Raw genomic sequence first — 18145 nt, 5'->3', positions numbered from 1 at the left:
TTCGTTCACGAGTACGACGCCATCACATCAAGCATTGATGTGAAAAATATCGTGACTGGTGCCCGTTCTATAATTGTCTACTACATCCGCTCATCCCGGGCTATCGCGGAATGTCAGAATGCACCAGAACATAAATTGCAAGACGTGGGTAGAAAATGGAACTCGACATTCTACGCTCTGCAGCGAATGGTGGAACCGCAAAAATTATTATTGAATGGCATGTCCTTCAGGGGAATTTGCAGCACTCTATCACCTATCCAGTGGAGAATGTGTGTAGTGTTCTTCCCGCACCTGAGAACGCGGGTCTCGCCAGGGAACAGGTGTTTGGGGACCTTGTTGATGTAACTGCTGTCAATCAATGCTTTTTGGCACCTACTCTTAATTAAACGACACAAGTTTCCACTACTTGTTTTGGCCACAATACAGAAACGAATGCCAGGCGATGTACGCATTGGCCGTCTTTGCTGATAAACTCATTGCATGACATATAAAAGCTCAATTTCATCATCAGTTCAGCTTTGACGAGATTAAAGTTTAGTTTGTTTCTACGGTTGACCCAAAACGCATTTATAATACCGACACGCTTACATGGCCCTCTATTTTACAACGCCTTGGTTGTCAGTAAATTCCGGGACATCCGTAGCACAGCCCGCGACATCAGATTTCAATTCCGGGACGGTTGGTTGGCCCTACATCTAACAATATCTTAAAGAACCTGCAGATTACAATTTACATCGTTCAAGAATAGTACCGAAAAAGGCGCATGAATGGGGTAAGGGGGCATGGCCCCTCCTCCCCTGTGATGGAAAGCACAAGAGACAAGCTTATTTACGACGCAAGACTGCCAAAACTGACGCGTTGAATACTATTTTCACTGCATACTCTTTTTCGCTCTTCCTTATATCGAAAGAAAGTCGATGATAAAGGAGATTTGCATCGTCATACCTGACGAAGTCAGCCGTCACCTTAGCCAATGGCAGCGTGAAGAGAAACAAAATGGCATTCGTTTTACTGCTTGTAGGTATTCGTGAAATTTAAAAAACATGTTAACAGGTATCGCGAATCAAAAAGGTTCGAATCCCGGTTTACTTCGAACCAATGACTGTGCAATTTTCTGTTCAACAATTTTAATCGGCACTGTAACTATCCTATCAGCGTCGTTAGCCATATCGCATCACCAGGATGACTAAGAATTTGGAGGAAGTAATTAAAATTCACAGCGCCATTAATGTCAGACGGTCGGCGCACCCTGTCGAATGTTCGGAAAACATCTGCAATTCGAGCTCCATAGCTTTGTACACCAAACCAAGCACATGCATCCGGTGTGCCTATACGAATGTTAGTCATTACAAGAGACGAAACACAACCCGGCCAAATGAGATAGCACTGAGTTCATCTTAGAAATTTAGCACATAAAATCTTCGAATAATACCGTATGACGAAAGCTTGAAAATTAACGTAGTTGATTGAAACATTTGCGGTATATACAGTAAGTACTTTATTGTATAAACAAAACAGATTTTTAACTCCTTCCTTTACATTATGGAATTGTAACTACAAACAATGATTAAACAAATGAAATCACACATAACACAAACATTTAGTGAATACAAAGTCAAGAAACCCTTCACTACAATATTTGTGTAAACAAAAGAGACTCTTTGCATTTCAGGATAAGTAAATATAAACTGTAATTGAAGAAAAAGGACAAGCAAGCTCTTCTGATTTCCTGAACTCAAGCACACTATTATCCCAGAAGCCTCTCAGTGTATGTACAATTAACATTTCACAATAATATAAATGAAAAAACATTGCCATCTCGACCTATGTATCACAGTCAAAATAATACCAACACATCTAATTCAAATTATGATTTCTTATGGACTAATTGGAAGACCCTCCAAAGATTGACAGTATGAAGAGGAAGATATACACCACATCGATATAAAGTGTGAGGGCTCCGTAGACGTATTCCTCTGGCTCAAGTTCATGTTTTTTTCCTCCCATCACCAGCTGAGTGTCAAATGCCAAAAACTAAAACGACAGAACAAAAAGATAAACCATGGAATGCTAGTTTTGTCACACTTATTGCATTTGTTCTACTGAAGTATTTCATTAAACCAAAGTTTCTCAACACTTCATGGCTAGCACTACCTAGCAGCCTCTTTTAGATAGTTGGAAACATTCGATGACCCCCTTCCACATTTCTGCCCATGGAAAACAATGCAATGTATTGAATAAATGTTAAATTACTGGTATTGTGTGACATAAAAAAGGGAATTATTTTCTTGTCACATTCTGCATTAACAGAAATTTCAAAAATATACACAGACTGGGAATCTGGGATTAACTGCTGCTGCAAATTCTGGCATTCTCAGTTTTAATATGACCCACCATAAATCTGTATGGTTTGAGTAGCTCTCGGGATTTCAACACTTACCACATTATTTCCCAGAGGCAAGTTTCTCTTACTTTTGGAGTGAGTGCACGCATCTCTGCTTTGAGCAAATTGTTATACAAAAAGTACAAGAAACTTGCTATTTACAGGCCTACTGTCACAACTGAACTCTTCCGACTTTGAATCCAGACTTTCAAACATCTGAAGCTCTGATGAGTTAATATTTTGACTCGGGCTCTACCTTATTATTTTTATGGACCTGCCACGGGCCAAACTCTAATATAGATTATACCACTAGATTAGATGTTCCAGTGTTTTCCACCAACTGCCGGATGTACAAATTCCTAAATATTCAATTGAACGAACCAGCAGTTAATCCAAAACAACACATAAAATTTATATGAATGTATAATGATCTAACTTACCAGGGTGAAGACCAATGCTCCAAGACATCCATATACAACTTGCAGATACTGAAAATAAAAGTAAATATCATATATTACATTACCTAATTATTATTTTAAAACATATTTGGAATAGTGAGGGTATTCAGTTTTTGCCATCCCTACCAATAACAACTTTTAATGTTAATGAAAAAAACATTTTTTACACCGAAAATTATTTGGTAAAAGCTTGAGTGACTCACCCAAGAACGCCAGTAGGTGAAAATGGTGATGAATCCAAACAAGAAGAGAACCATACATAACACAAAGAGAACTCCCGAACATTTGGTGAAGTCAAATTTGGTTTGCATCGAGAATAGAATAACAGTGACACAGACCACCTGAACAAAAATCAAATCAATTTAAAATATGCAATATACCATACAAGTTTTAAGAGTAATATAAGAACTTCATTAGAAAACATCACTGTTGGCAATGATCTCATTATTATAACATATAAAACAGGGTTTTTAGAGCAATGCATGATCTAAATTTGAGCCACATTTTTTACTAGGGACATGGTGATCAAATTGTATTACTTCTACTATTTTGTATTTTTCACTTTGCAGAGATTTGCTAAATCACAACACAATTTGAGGTGTAAAAGCCTTTATTTTTGGCTTGGCTCAATAAAATTTGGAATTTACTTGACAAATTTGTACAAAAGTTATTTTTATACAATTTCATTAAATGAGATCACTATTTTAAAAATGTTACTCACAACTGTTACTCCGAGAGCAATCATTACACTTTGCGTGCTATAGTACGCTGCGATGGTTCCAGTCATGTAAGACAACGCCAGTGTCTGATAAAAAAAAAGTATATAATTTGTAAAACAAGAAAAAAAATGCTCCATGTTAGTCTACAACTGACATGGGCAAACTGTGGCCAAATCCGGGCGTTGGGTAATTCAAGCTGGCCCACCTAATGCTGCCACAACCAAACTAAAACCAAATTTTGATGATTTAGCTAAAAAATATCTAGGAATTTGTTAAGATTGCAATTAAATTTAGTTTTGTCACAAGGTTATTGTTTTCCACTTTTGCTTTTGTAAGACTGTAAATATTGTTCATAAATTGTAACTTTTATGTCACACCTACATGGCCCGCTAATCTAGATGGGCAAAATTTCTGGCCCCAGGTCTAAAAACCTTGCCCACCCCTGGACTCTACAAATAGTGAATAAAAAATATGGACAGAATACTTACAAATAATCCAAGCATAATTAGGTTGTGAGGATGTTTTCGACGAACAGACTCCACACAAACCAAAACGATGTATAACACCAAAAACACTCCACTAAAATAATAAAAACAATGTTGTTTTGATTAGGGTGGTACTGCATTTTGGTAGCAAAGGAAAGGATAAAGGATACACCAAACTAATTTTTTTTAAAAATAATATGTTATTAAAGCACCAAATTAACTAATGGAATATTTTCTATCAAAGACTAGCTTTTTGGAAATAATTGATATGATACCATCACTGAATATGCTGTTCTATACAGCAGGGCTACTCAACTTAACTGCAATGTGACATTACTTAGTTTTCCATGAATAATTTTTCTAATAACTCTTCAATCTCAAAGCTAAAGGCTTGCTATAAAGACTGGACCCCAGTAATTTTTAACTTTGGTATACGGATCTTGGTAGTTGAGTAGCCCTTATATACAGAATTGATGTTTACATTCAATATTGAGAGCAAAGATTCAACTTACTAAGAAGCCCAGTACATGCCAGGATTAGCCTCCACCCAAACCTTCACATCATCACTGAAAAAAAAGTGTATAAACACCATTACTTAAATTTTACTTTCCTGTACATTTGCGTCAGCCAATTGGATAACTTACCGGTACTTGAAATTGAAACTGATACTTTATTTTTTTTATGATTAAATATATTTAAAATAAAATGTCTTCTTTTACCATAAGTTGAGTGTCAACACAGCCCCCAACACAGAGTCTTATACTGCACAAAAACTGTAGCCCATGAAATAATTATTCTCCACATACAATAATTTATTATTTGATATATTACCTCTGTGGTAAGCTTATCATCTACAATTAGTCAAGGCCTAACTGTTTATACTTCATTGAATAATTTTGTTACACACTTGGTAATTGAACAATATTGACAAAACTGAAAGGAAGAATTTTAAATTTAGAAAGCAGAGTTTAAATTTCTACTTTCTTTCTCTGTTCGATGGCGATTGGTTTCAATATTAAGAGTTAAGGCGTTTTTCAAAATCGATCTCGCATTGGGAATCAGAGTCCGAGGAGTTTCTTGAAGGCCCACTCATACAGAGTGATTAACTGCTACTGCTTGTAACCTTTTGGTAACTAAATATGGATAACGAAGTGAATCTTCTAGTTCCTTTGCTTGGTTCATTGCAAATCAGTCAATGTTATATCTGGAAGCGCCATATCAATTAAACTGTTTTTTACTTCTAAAGATGCTGAACCATTAAATAGCTGCTACCCCACCAAGTGACTTGCTCTATTATTGCACCTTTTCCTGTTCTGCGCTTTAATAGCATTTATTTTAGGTGTCCTTGCCATGACTGGAGTTTGACATAGCTTACTCAATGATGTGTGAACACGTTTCTCTTTCAAACCATCCCAAATAGCAAGCTGAAGCGAGTACACTGCACACCGCATGTGCTCAATCGTATGAACAGCTGTTTTGCTGTTTACAGCACTAATTAATGCTTCATCTGAATCACCTTCATTTCCTATATTTTCATTCAACTCATCGTTAGGCTCAACCTCGTCTACCTTTATTACTTATCGATCTTAAGATCGGTAAGTATATTGATAGGTATTTGTCTGTATGTATGTCTGTCTGTTAGATGCACGCGATATCTCACGAAAGCGAGATTGAATCTGCTCCAGATTTTGCATGTGCATTCATCTTATCTCGGACCAGAAGCCTATTGAATTTGGGCGAATTATGTCGTATAATTAGCGAGTTATCAATCAATTATTGATATAGTGATCTAGATTTTTGTAAAGCGAGAGAATTTTGAAACCCGCCGAGTGTGTGTGTGCGATGCGCAGTGCGCAAATTACAAGAGCAGATGAATTGAAACTGCAGTTTCTGTTTTGGGGGATCCCCTAACTATCGATCGATAAGTTCTTGTTTTTTCATTAAGTTGTTTACTGTTTTTGTCATGTCGGAGACATTATCTGTCACATTTGCTAATACATGTTCTTTACTAATTTCAAACTCATTGAGAACTTCCTTAACAAATTTTTGAATAAATTAACTTGTATGTTGAGCTTGTGTATCCCGCACAGATAATGTATGGATGGCTATTTCATTTTTATGATCCTCAAATTGAAATAATAACCCAATAAGTACAATTGTCCATTTAAAAAAAAAAATTCCCATGTAATATATCCTTCAACACCTTTTCTTGACACTCGGCTTCCATCACCACCATATCTCTTATATCACGTCTGTCCAGTGATACTCCTTGTTCGTTAGGCATTTCACCAATCAATAATCTGAGGAATGCTTTTGAAGAGAGTTGAAGTGCCGCTGCATTATACACCACCAGTTGTATGATGTGTCTCTGGAATTTTCTTCAGTCATGAAAATGGTCACTTTTTGACTTGTGAAGTAGTTTGAGACAGAGGTGTCTACTTGATGGGCTCATATCATTCTCTCTTTGTGTCTCCAATGTTTTCTTTTTTGACAGACTTGAACGTGTCAAAATGCTGTCTTTCCAAATACCGATTTTAATTTATAGTTTTATTAAAGAGGTTGAGATTGCAAACGACCCATCTTTTTTAATACTTGGCAGATTAGCGCATTTTTATCTTCACTCGCTTTGAAATATTTGAACACTGCGAACTTTTTACTTTTGCAAGCCGTGGTACAAGGGTTTTAATCTTACAAATTAAATTAAATTAATACCAAATACTATTCAAAATGACATATTATATTGTCACAAATGGCAACAAGTTAGAAAAAATAATTCCATTGTCAGGAGCTGGAGCCACTAAAATTCCTATTTTATTCAGGCCAGCTCAGACTCCATCAAAATGTCTCAGCTCCATGGCTCCAAGCTCCAGCCCTGTTTTTTTTTTTCAATCACTCCTAGCCATTCCGCAATATTACCAACCCATCATAAAAATCATTATAAAAATAACATTCACATCTTGAATACTAATCTGTTTCAGCATATTTGCACCTTTTTGTTGGCCTGAATTACATTGATAATTTGTTACACCTAAGTTATTTAAGAGATATTAGAACAGTTCTACTTACATCAAAGTGAAGATGCAAACAATTCCGAATGTGACAAGAAGTTGCAACCCAAGAATGATAAACACTCTCCGAATGAATTGTCTTCGAATATTTTTATCATCAAATGATTGCCTGGATAGAAAACAAATCAACAAGTGTTGAAAAATAACCAGTGAAGAGAATAATGAAAAAATAACCACTAGAAGAGTCTGTAAATAAACTGATTTTAAAGAGTGTGAAGATGAGTTGTATAGTCGACATAGCTTTAACTGATCAGTGATCGCAACTACTCTATAACAAAATGGGCGACAAACTTTATGTAAGTAGTAGACACAAAAGTTGTCTCAGTGGATTAACCAATTTTCATTATAGGTTGATGCAGTGGATGATAGAAAATTAGAAAAATGAGAAGTCTACGGAAGGAAAGATAGAGTTCTGATACTACAAACCTGGTAGAAAATCCCATTTCAGCATGTGTCATATCAGCAGGATGATGTTCCGAAGCAGAGTACACTGCAGCTGAGGAAAACAAAAAACAATGCGTCTAGAATGGTAAAAGGTACATTTTCAGCCACATGGAATAAAGGCTATATTATGGGATTTATACAAAGATGTAAAACAAACCTAAAGACTATATGGATTATATACAAAGATATGAAAATAAACCCACACTAGCCTTTATTTACATAAATATATGAAAAAAATTAATCTGTGCATACAAGTGATTAGTGGCGTGGCGATTGGTGCATGGTGTCAAAGTGCTAGGAATACGCTTGTTATTGCACCTCTAGCAAGCCAGCGTGGCTTCGGAAGTTCAAATCTTGTGACTTGCAAATAAATGTGAGAGGATTGTGGGACTCTTGATTAAAGTTTGTGAATTATGTGACTGCTAGTCAGTTACAGTCTCCTCCACCATCAAACATTGTTTATGCACCAGAAACATATAACTAGCAATTTAATCCCATACCCAAATGGTTACCGGACAAGAGGACCTGCACATCTATTCACTCAGAATATTTCCTTTATAGATATGAGAGAGACAACGACATGTATATTGTGAAGGTAGTGTTTTGATAAAGTGGGAAGCGATTTTGAAGCAAAGTGTAATAGGCTCATAACACAACTCTTTACATGCAAGCAATTAATAGTCTGATTAGACAAATCATAGTATACTAACAAGCTAATCTTGTGACATCGTAAATGAGTATTCATATGACATGGATTATTAAAATGAGATATTTCGTAATACTTCTTATTTAATTGAGAATGTTTGTAAATCGAGCCATGTCAAATTGTGGTTGGCAGATTCTAGCAGATTCTTATATTTCGTTTTTCTATCTATTTAATAACTCAGAAATTTGGATTTTTAGGGAAAATTTTTGTTGGTTGTACATAAGCCTCTTATAGGTAAATTACATATCTTGCACACTATTCTTGTCTGATTGAATATTCAGTGAAAATAACTGGCTTATTAATGCCTAATCATCAAAATATGCGGACAGATTGGCAAATTTTGAACTAATGTTTCCTAAATCAATGCGAAGAGGTGAGTCGTGATTCAAATTATTTTTCGATTAAATTTAATTTTTAGATGAAAAATTAAAAAAATCCAGCAAGTTCAGGGATTTGAGTTTTCACCTTGTTTAGGAATTCTAATCATAATTCTACAAAAAAATTGAAAGTCAATCATTCCACCACCAAATGCACAGAGCTAAAATTACATATTGCTGAGTGCTGACAAATACTGCACTTTTTCATGCATTATGGTTTTCCTGAGATCATCAAGAATGAATATTGAGTTTGGCTCTTGGACAGTCCATTGGGAAATTAAAATATAAGTATTAGATGTCAATTATCATACAAATCTGAAACGATTCCACTCCTTTTGAAATTTTGGACAAGATTAGAAAATAAAACAACCTCAGTGCAATGTCATACCTGCACCAGCATGATAGGACGCACCTGATATACAAATTGAATTGATCGCATTTTTCTAACATGGAAACATGCTATATTTTTAAGTCATCAATTCGCAAATTGATTATTACTAAATGATTAATAATATTATGTATGTTAAATACTTCTCCATTTAATGCAAATCTGACAGTCATGTAAAATGTATCACAGATGTATGATATACCAAGAATACTTCTCTTTAATAACAATATTAATAGATCACTGTTTATATAGAAGTATGTATACTCCTGTATCAATTTTCAACCTAGATGTCATTTGAACGAATATATTATGGTGAATCATTGACTAATATCAGCATATGTGTGATTTAAGTAAATAAAAACTAAAACGAATAAAATAAATGTTGACATCGCTGACGATAGATTCACAACTCACACAACACTGAAAATAGAAAGTGGCATAAACCGATACAAAATTTAGATATTCAGTCAATATTCAAGGTCATTTTGTTGAATATTTTATTGTTCGTCTGTTGTAGCGTCATTGAAATTTGATACAGATACTGAATTGTTCTGCTTTATTCAGTGACATAGATATGGTGACTACCAGATGCGTCAATGCAAATTTAAGAAAAAAGCTGATGAAAGGGCTTAACCAAACTGTGAACCATAACATTAGTAAGCCTCAGTAGTCAGTATGGTGACTGGTCTTAGGCCTCCACATTTTACTAAATTAAAGAACATTTAACTCACCATTCCAGATAAATATGTTGAAATTATAAGACACCCATCCATGGGTATAATACCTAATATTCATTCATCTTATTCGATAGGTGTTTCTACAATACTTGTCACATTGGTGTCTGTCATCACTTAGATATTTTTGATTTATGCCACTTTCATTTTTATGTATATGATAGATTTTAAATGACTAAGGTCCATTAATTAAGAATACCTGATGGCGGTGGCTGGGGAGTGTACACATAAGGCTGTGGCTGTGGCATTGGCCCAGCTGGATAACTTGAATACCCCGTCTCTGTAGCATTAGGATAAGGAGCTAAAAAAATACATAATGTGTGAAAGCAATGAATTAAAAAATAAACATATATAGAAGTGGGTAATAATAAAAATATAACTGAAATATTAAAAATTCCAAAGTGATAACATGTCATGTTGATGACTGAATCAGATATAAAAAGTCTGATGATCGTGCCGTTTAGAAAGACGAAGAATGGCATTTTACAATTACTAGCTATAATGAACTGACAGACCAGTTGATAAAACAAATAATAATTTCTAATTAGAAATGATTTAATTCTTTGAAAAGAACAAATTAATAAATGAATACTATGATTCAATAGCACATAATAATATTAATCAAACGAACATGATTTGTAAGGATTTAATCAGAGCATGCATTTTTACCTGATGGAGCAGCACCATATTGTGGATAGGCCAGAGGTGCTGAAGAAGAGAATGCCGAAGGATATGGCTGACCTAATACAAAGATCTCCAATTATCAAAATTGATTGCACATAAAATTAACAAAGCAACATTACAAACACAACATAATTAACGAGAATTGCACATTCAAACATGATTTAGCACTTTCATTCAAAAAAAAATCAAACACAAACCGACTGAATTCGATCCTAAATGTTTTGAATAAAATAATTGGAAAAACAAAGGAAATTTCGGGCTCCCGAAGTATGCGAACCAACATCGGAATGTAATATGTGTACTAGGTTAGGGTTAGGTCATAATTTTAGGTATAGATACTACGGGAGGCTCTTGGCTAGTCTTTGAACTGATAATAGGACTAAAATAAGGAAAATTGGAAAAAAATTATCGCCTAACCCTGACCTGTTACCCATGTTACGTTCCGATGTCCGCCACCTTGGTTCGCATACTTTAGGAGCACCGGAAATTTTTTAGAATAATTTTTAACAGTTATGAGTACTAAGATGATTCGGCAAGGTAATAGTTGTATCAGGGTGGTCCAAGGTTGTCGGCTCCGCAGGCCACAAATTTATTATTTCATTGTTCGCGGGCCACAATAGTGCGAAGAATAGGTAAACAGTACAATACAAAACAAACACTTTTATTGTGCAAACACATAGTTATCAGACATAGCCATCCCAGGCTAATAGAATCCGCATTCGATTTTTAGTTTTCTATGATGCCTATATTGTTAGCATATATTCCAGACCAAAAAGATAGAAAGCCAGATAATAATTTAATGACTGCCAAGCACATCATTCAACTTCGCTATTTGCCTCAGCTAGCCATAACACGAGTCAATTCAGTGACATTGGTGATGTAACAATATGTCAAAAAGTCAATATGTCATTTTTCTGATTCTGAACACGAAATGCGATTTATCGATTAGACGATTACTCTCCGAATGTGACGCGGGCCACAGATAATGAAGCAGCGGGCCACATTTGGCCCACCGGCCTGGGTTTGGACCACCCTGAGCTAGATGCTGAAGTTGATTTTGGCAAGATGAAAAAAATGTGTAAAAGATGAAGGTAGACCATGATCTAATGAAAGCTAATGAATAAGCAGTAAGACTATGATTTAACAACGCCTTGCTATTTCGTGGAATGACATTAGGGTACTCCAATTTATCATTTTGATTCTATCTCCTTCAATTATCCTTGGGGCAACCGCGCATACGAACCCAAAGTAGACAAGGATAAAGAAAAGGCAGTTCAAAAATAATGAGGTAGGAATTTAATATTTATTTGCAACAGAGAAGCAGCATAATCATTATGGGCCTTTGGCCAAAAAACGATTGGTTCAGTATGACAATAGCAACTACAGAACTATGGTACTTATAATTTGAGATACTAAATGGATGTGATTTGTAAAGCAATTCATAATAAGAGGTTTTCGAATAGGACGGTACTATACTGCATTTCATTACAGCTGAGAGAAAACTAGCCTCATTCTACAGGATTCTATTCATTCTACGATTAGAATTTCATATTTGAGATTAAATCAATCCATGAGTTTGTATAAATTTGAAAAACATTATCCCTTTATTCCTCACAAATGCCAAATTAATAATGATTAAACACTGCAAAAATCAATCAAGAAATAAATCTTGTCAGAAATGGATTTTATTCATTTTCGAACAAAAAGATAGGATTCAAATACAGTATAGGGCAGGGACGGGCAACCTTTTTCGGCTCGCGTGCCAAAATCTGCTAAATTAAACGGAAAAATTCTTCCGCATGCCAACAAAAAGTAAAAACAATGCTTTGCTACTTTCAAAGCAAAAATACACAATAATAAACTATTTAAACATGTACAGATAGATTCACTATTCGGGAAAATATCAGTCCGCCAAAGAGACTTGGTTACTTTTTTTATTCTATATCAGTGAGACTACTGCCGCTGATATAGAATTTATATTGGGTTTATATTTTGTAACTTTCAATAAAATACATGAACTACTGGTTTCATCCTTCAGGCTACTCCTGTTACGAGACTTCCTGTTACGAGACTTATAAGTTCATAACTAAGAACAGAGATCCACAAGCATAATATGTAGATGAAAACATGGAGAGTTTTTAAGACAAGAAAATTTTTCGAGAATGGCATACTGATCACGCATTAGTTTGTTTTCTCCACTCCTCTCTTGTTTTCCCTCCCCTAATCGCTCATCTTCTTTCGAAATCAATTTATAACAGTAAGTTAGCAAGTAACTATAGCCAACATGAGCTGTACAACCTCATAAATCAAGCAGAAATGACGAAAAAGAGTGGCACAGAAGAAATATATTACCAAAAAATTAAGCCAAATAAATAATGTGCTCTTCTCGACAAAATTTCGCGAGAGCTCACTCATTTGATCCGTCATAATATATTTCTTTATAACCATATGACATGAAAGGACAAAAAGAGTTGAAAAAAAGAATGGTTCGCTAACAAACGAGAATGAACAAACGAACTTCTAGTTTCTACTTTCATCAGATAATTCAGAGTCTCAAAACTTTTTATCTGAAGGAGAATGATCTCGTTTCCAAGGGCTCGCTCGCGTGTCGAATAAAGTTTGGCACGCGTGCCAGGGGATGCCCACCCCTGGTATAGGGTGTCCCAATTTACTGTATACACATGTAATATATTAATATACACATGTATTATATTAATGTATACAGATTGAAAATAACCGTAAAGGTGAGTATAGGGTGTCCCAATTTACTGTATACACATGTAATATATTAATATACACATGTATTGTATTAATGTATACAGATTAAAAATAACTGTAAAGGTGGTGTTTAATTAGAATTTTATTATCTCAAACGTGTAGAAATATCAACAAGTATCATTTTTTTGTTTTCTCACTGGCTGTTCTCAAATTGATGCCCATTTTGATTTAGATACTGCTGACAACGCTAAGCAATAGAATCGCACACATGAAACAATTCCCTTGGTATTTAGGGGCATTCACGCTCAATTGTTTCTCTCAATTCAGCAACTGTTGCTGATTTCATAGCATACACTTCGTCTTGAATGTATTCCTATAAGAAAAAATCAAGTGGTGTGACGTCAGGTGAACGGGGAGGATACCTAACATCGCGATGGTAATGTGGAGGTGCCCCGCCTTGCTGAAAATAAAACTCTTCATCTTTAAAGTCTTCTCTAATGCTTGGCATAATGGATTGTTGTAACTTCTAACAAGTTCAAGTAAATGCTGAAATGGAACCGGTTACAGTGGCGTCAATATAGACTGGTACAAATAATCCCCTTGACATGACAGTCGACAGTAAGTTAGTAACATGTGGATTCTCAGGTTCCTAATTGTGATTATGGTGATTAATGGAACCATTCAACTTGAATGTGGCCTCGTCACCCCACACAACTTTCAACTTTGTTGAAAAATATGCATTTTTCCTCACATTGTTGTAAATACGACTCGCAAAACCGTATTCTTCGGTCTGGATCATCGTCAATAAAAGCATGGATTATTCTTGGACTATAACTTTTTCAGTGAAAATGTTGCATAATGCGATGGACAGATGATTTTGAAATTCCAACCTCAGACAAACTTTCTCAGATCAAAATAGGCGTCAATTTGGGAACAGGCAGTAAGAAAACAAAGGACAGAAGAATGATACTTTTAAATAATGGAATTCTAATTAAACACCACGTTTACAGTCATTTTTAATCTGTATACATTAATAATACAATACAAGTGTATACATTCCATTGGGACACTCTGTATATATACAAGTATATTGCTTCATACACATATTTTCCACACCAAATTGATATGATTTACCTGTAGCAGAGTGGTCATATTTTGCATCGTCAACAGCGTCTCCATAGCTTGGTGGTGCAGTCGGATTGCTCATTTCGCTATTTGTTGCACTTATTTCTTGAAATTGATGTTTTACAATGTTTGAATAATATTCCAAACTTAGCAATATGACTACCGGTATGTAATGCTGAAAATAATAATCGATAAAAGTTACACATATATTTTGTGATTTGATTTGCAAATTTTATCACCATCAGACTATTGAGGAATTACCATATGCATTCAAGGTAATACTGTTATATTGTATAAAAAAAGTCTTTTGAATTACAATTCACTAAACCATAATAAATTAGAAACTCACGGCTGTTAGACAAACATCAAATCTTTATTGTGTTGTAAGTCAGATTAGTGGGCTTCAGGAAACACCACACCTTTTGTTATAGAAAATGATAATTGTATACCTAGTATTATGATTAGTGACTCTAAATGTTTATTCAAATATTATTCGATTCTCACTATTATACAGTACAGCACACTATCCAAATTCCAAGAATTTCCCTCCATTTGGCTCAATAAAACAAACACTCTATGTGTCTCACAAACGAGGGGTGTCTGGAACCACGTCAGATGCTAGATATCGCACCATGCTTGTCTCAATAATAATCTAAATTAATCGTGGCCGTCACATGACCAAAATTGGCGTTTTTTGCTAAAAACTCTCGAATGCTACAGTAAAATTTTTTTTCCTTCGGTAAATCGGATTATTTTTTCCCTAGGAATTCAATGATGACGTTACTAGATTGCGCTTTTTGTAGTATTTTGCGCAACTCCATTATACTGTATTATTACCGATATTGAGGGACAACAATGTCCAGACGTCTCCCAAAGGAGGGGTGTCTGATCATCTGTAAAATGAGTTTCTCTGAAACAGGACAATGTCACCCGATTTGTATAGTGTGCCGTACTGTTATATGATCTTCTGATCAATACATAAGATCGCAAGATGTCTGTTGTAACAGTAAAAAATCAATCTTAGCATCTACAGACTGTTTTGGACCAGTAAGCAATAGCTTTTCGTTCCAGAAATCAAATTATTCTTTCTAGAATCTAGAGGTATCTAATGGTGCTTCTTCGGATTATTTGGGGCCATATTTGAAACAGATTTTATTCTACTGATTTCAAAATTATCGACAAAAAAAATAGTTAACCAATCATAAAAAACACCCTTGTTTCATATATCTTGTGAAAACTTTTCAACGAAAAGCCTTGCAGTTCAGCAGTTGGAGTAGAATTTTCGACCTTTTTTGCTCACCATCGAATTTCATGCTATAGTAGCTCAGCTGTTCCCAAACTTTTTGTTCGCGTGGCACCATTTCACCAGGGAAAAAAACTCACGGCGCACTTACACGAAAAAAAAATGCTGCTTTTGGACATAACTCAATTTTATGATTGTTAATGTGTACTTTCTGCCTTTTAAAGTTTGTACATATGTGGGTCTATGCAATACCTAATACCTTTGAAATGCTAAAAAAATCACTCATGTTCGCTAAACTCGATTCGGCGGATAAATGGACGGCAGATCACGAAATTCCAGAAAATAGTGGTTTTCTATATTGTTACGTAACAATAGAGGCAGACAAAAAGTAAAAGACATAGAAAGGTGAAATGAATTTATTGATTCATATACACAGCATTTGAAAGAAACATTCTGACATTTGGAACAAATACAATTAGTAGAATATTCAAATATATTTCAGTTATGTTTACCACAATTCTGTTAATTTTCGCTGCGCACCTAGCATATTCAGATATTGTCACGGCGCACTAGTGCGCTGCGGCGCACCTTTTGGGAACTGCTGCTATAGCTCATTGTTCATGAAAAAATTTTGTCCAAATACCGGTATCGTGGAAAATGTTATCAACTAGGTTAATGGTCTCAGTTTGTGGTGATGGCATCGTGGGTAACCTCTCTTATCTTTCCAGTCACATTAAATTCTGAAAAATTGTGCCCCTCCAGTACCGGTACAGGCCTCATTTTGTACGGTACCGTACCGGTACGTTTCAAAACTTGTCTAAGGTTTTTTTTTGCTCTCCTGATTTCATAATCAGTTTTTATTTACCGGTATTTGTTTTTATCTATCATTTTATTGTTATGCTGAGTATAGAGTCGAAATAAACTTATACTTATAGACTACCTAAATCATGGAATCGGGCAATGGACTATTTCAAGAGACGACTACCGGTACCGGTACCGTACTGACAGACCGAAGTACCGTAATAATACTATAACCGACATGGACCGGTACGGTGACCGGACGAGGGGAAGTTCGCCATACAGCCATACGATCAGGTCGTCTTACCGGCTTTCCCGTATCCTGTCGAAAAGACTTCCGCTTATTCTACGCGGCCAGGCGTTACGGTACCCGTAGTCATGTAGTGTTCCCTTCTTCAGCTCTTTTTAACCTTCACTATAGTTACATCTATACCGTCGATTTTCAATTCGATACCTTGAATTGTTCTCGTTGCCTTGTACGAAAAAACATTTCGATATTGTCTGATGACAATGCAACAGCTATGTCTGTATGTTCCGCAAATGATCGGGATCATCTAATCCTAATGTCATGTGATGTGTATTGATCGACGCAGCTTAACGTCATGGTAAAAATGAGCTCGGGATGGGACGATGGGCAAGTAGACAATTTGTAAAAAAAACGGGTAAGTGGAGGTTATCGTAGATAAATGTATAATGGAATAAATATATTTTAATGACCTACGCTACGTTATTGTCATTGACGCTTGTCACGCCGAGAGACGGACGTATATTTTCATCTCACTCGTTAGGGTGGGCCAATGAGCATTGGGTGGGCTAAGTAGTCATTTTGTAAAAAAAGATTAAGCGGGACCATATCGTCACTAAATATACTATGAAATGATTGTCAATTCGATTCGAGAGTTAATTTAGAATATTGCGATATAAAAAAATTCATTATCTATTTTTCAATCATATTGAACAGAGCAGATAGGTTAGTTTAATCACTATCTCCATTAATGAGAAACTTGCTGTAGCATTTTCCACAAGTACGGAATCAAACCGTAAAACCTATATCAGAGAATTGTCTCAGTATCGAAAACATCAAAATTTTGACATAAAAATACCATTGTTGACGTACTCATAAATTACTACTAAAGTTTGTTCGCCGATAACTGCTTGGCGGGTTCAACTAGGGTTTGGACTTCGGAGCCAGTTTTCGAAATCCCGGTATCGCGATATCCCGGGATTGAGCCGTATAATCTCGGGATCAAGTATAAGATTGAAACAACTTGCATGACAATAAAATCACGTATTTATTTTATGTTATATCGACGCAGATATATTAGAGCATCTATGGCAGTAGTTCCCAACCTTGTTTAGATCGCGGCACACTATTTAGCTCTTCAAATATTTGCGCACACCTATCACAAAACACGAACATTTTCTACTCATAAAGAGTGCGATAGTCGAACGTGAACAAATGGTTAATAGTTATCGATATTACAACTGTTTTCTTACATTAATGTAAACGAGAGCGTCTTCGGAGCACCTCACATTATTTTAAGAGTTGCGCGGCCGCACGGGTAATACGTGGTCTTCAAACGCACCGCCGATCACGCGCTTCGGCTTCGCTCGTCCTTCCGCATTCCACGTTACGCCCTTATTATTATCTCATGTATTCTCACTTTTTCACAACCTAATTCATTTTTTTTTTACAATTTATTATGTTTCTCCAGGCTTGCCCATGGGACATATTTTCCATTCCCATCCCATAGCAATTATGCCTGTCCCATCCGATCCCACGGGATTCTCATTGAAATACAATTCAATGAATAT

General features: G+C 35.6%; 1 protein-coding gene and 1 long non-coding RNA gene across 7 annotated transcripts in view; one reads left to right on the top strand and one right to left on the bottom strand.

The window, feature by feature from the left end:
* Positions 1-18145, top strand: part of LOC144428340 (uncharacterized) — a 283628-nt gene that overhangs the window by 69724 nt on the left and 195759 nt on the right. The gene's annotated exons all lie outside the window — the stretch shown is intronic.
* On the bottom strand, positions 1486-16652 carry LOC120337479 (protein lifeguard 2-like). 6 transcript variants are annotated; one of them, XM_078116830.1, is made up of 13 exons: positions 16638-16652; positions 14299-14464; positions 10432-10503; positions 9962-10063; positions 9029-9052; positions 7540-7609; positions 7112-7222; positions 4558-4611; positions 4049-4139; positions 3563-3646; positions 3045-3182; positions 2824-2871; positions 1486-2034 (listed from the first exon to the last, which is right to left on the bottom strand). In XM_078116830.1, exons 2-13 carry the CDS (start codon positions 14369-14371, stop codon positions 1885-1887), a joined length of 1017 nt encoding a protein of 338 aa, XP_077972956.1. In that variant the 5' UTR covers positions 14372-14464; positions 16638-16652; the 3' UTR covers positions 1486-1884. The 6 variants fall into 6 exon arrangements, with proteins under 6 accessions (XP_077972956.1, XP_039261200.2, XP_039261199.2 ...); XM_039405266.2 differs by lacking the exon at positions 16638-16652 and adding an exon at positions 14639-14662 and having other exon boundaries at positions 10432-10470; XM_039405265.2 differs by lacking the exons at positions 9029-9052; positions 16638-16652.

The sequence above is a fragment of the Styela clava genome, chromosome 10 (assembly GCF_964204865.1).
Source record: "Styela clava chromosome 10, kaStyClav1.hap1.2, whole genome shotgun sequence".
NCBI lineage: Eukaryota > Metazoa > Chordata > Ascidiacea > Stolidobranchia > Styelidae > Styela > Styela clava.
Note: the sequence above shows the minus strand (reverse complement) of the source record. Positions and strands in the feature narration are given on the sequence as shown.

Bases quoted from the DNA above. Each gene is read 5' to 3' on its own strand.
- LOC120337479 (XM_078116830.1), bottom strand. From the start codon at position 14,371: ATGAGCAATCCGACTGCACCACCAAGCTATGGAGACGCTGTTGACGAT. The intron at 7,610-9,028 runs GTATGACATTGC...TGTTTTCCTCAG, and splicing joins GTCCTATCATGCTGGTGCAG to CTGCAGTGTACTCTGCTTCG. The intron at 2,035-2,823 runs GTAAGTTAGATC...CTGTCGTTTTAG, and splicing joins GAGCATTGGTCTTCACCCTG to TTTTTGGCATTTGACACTCA.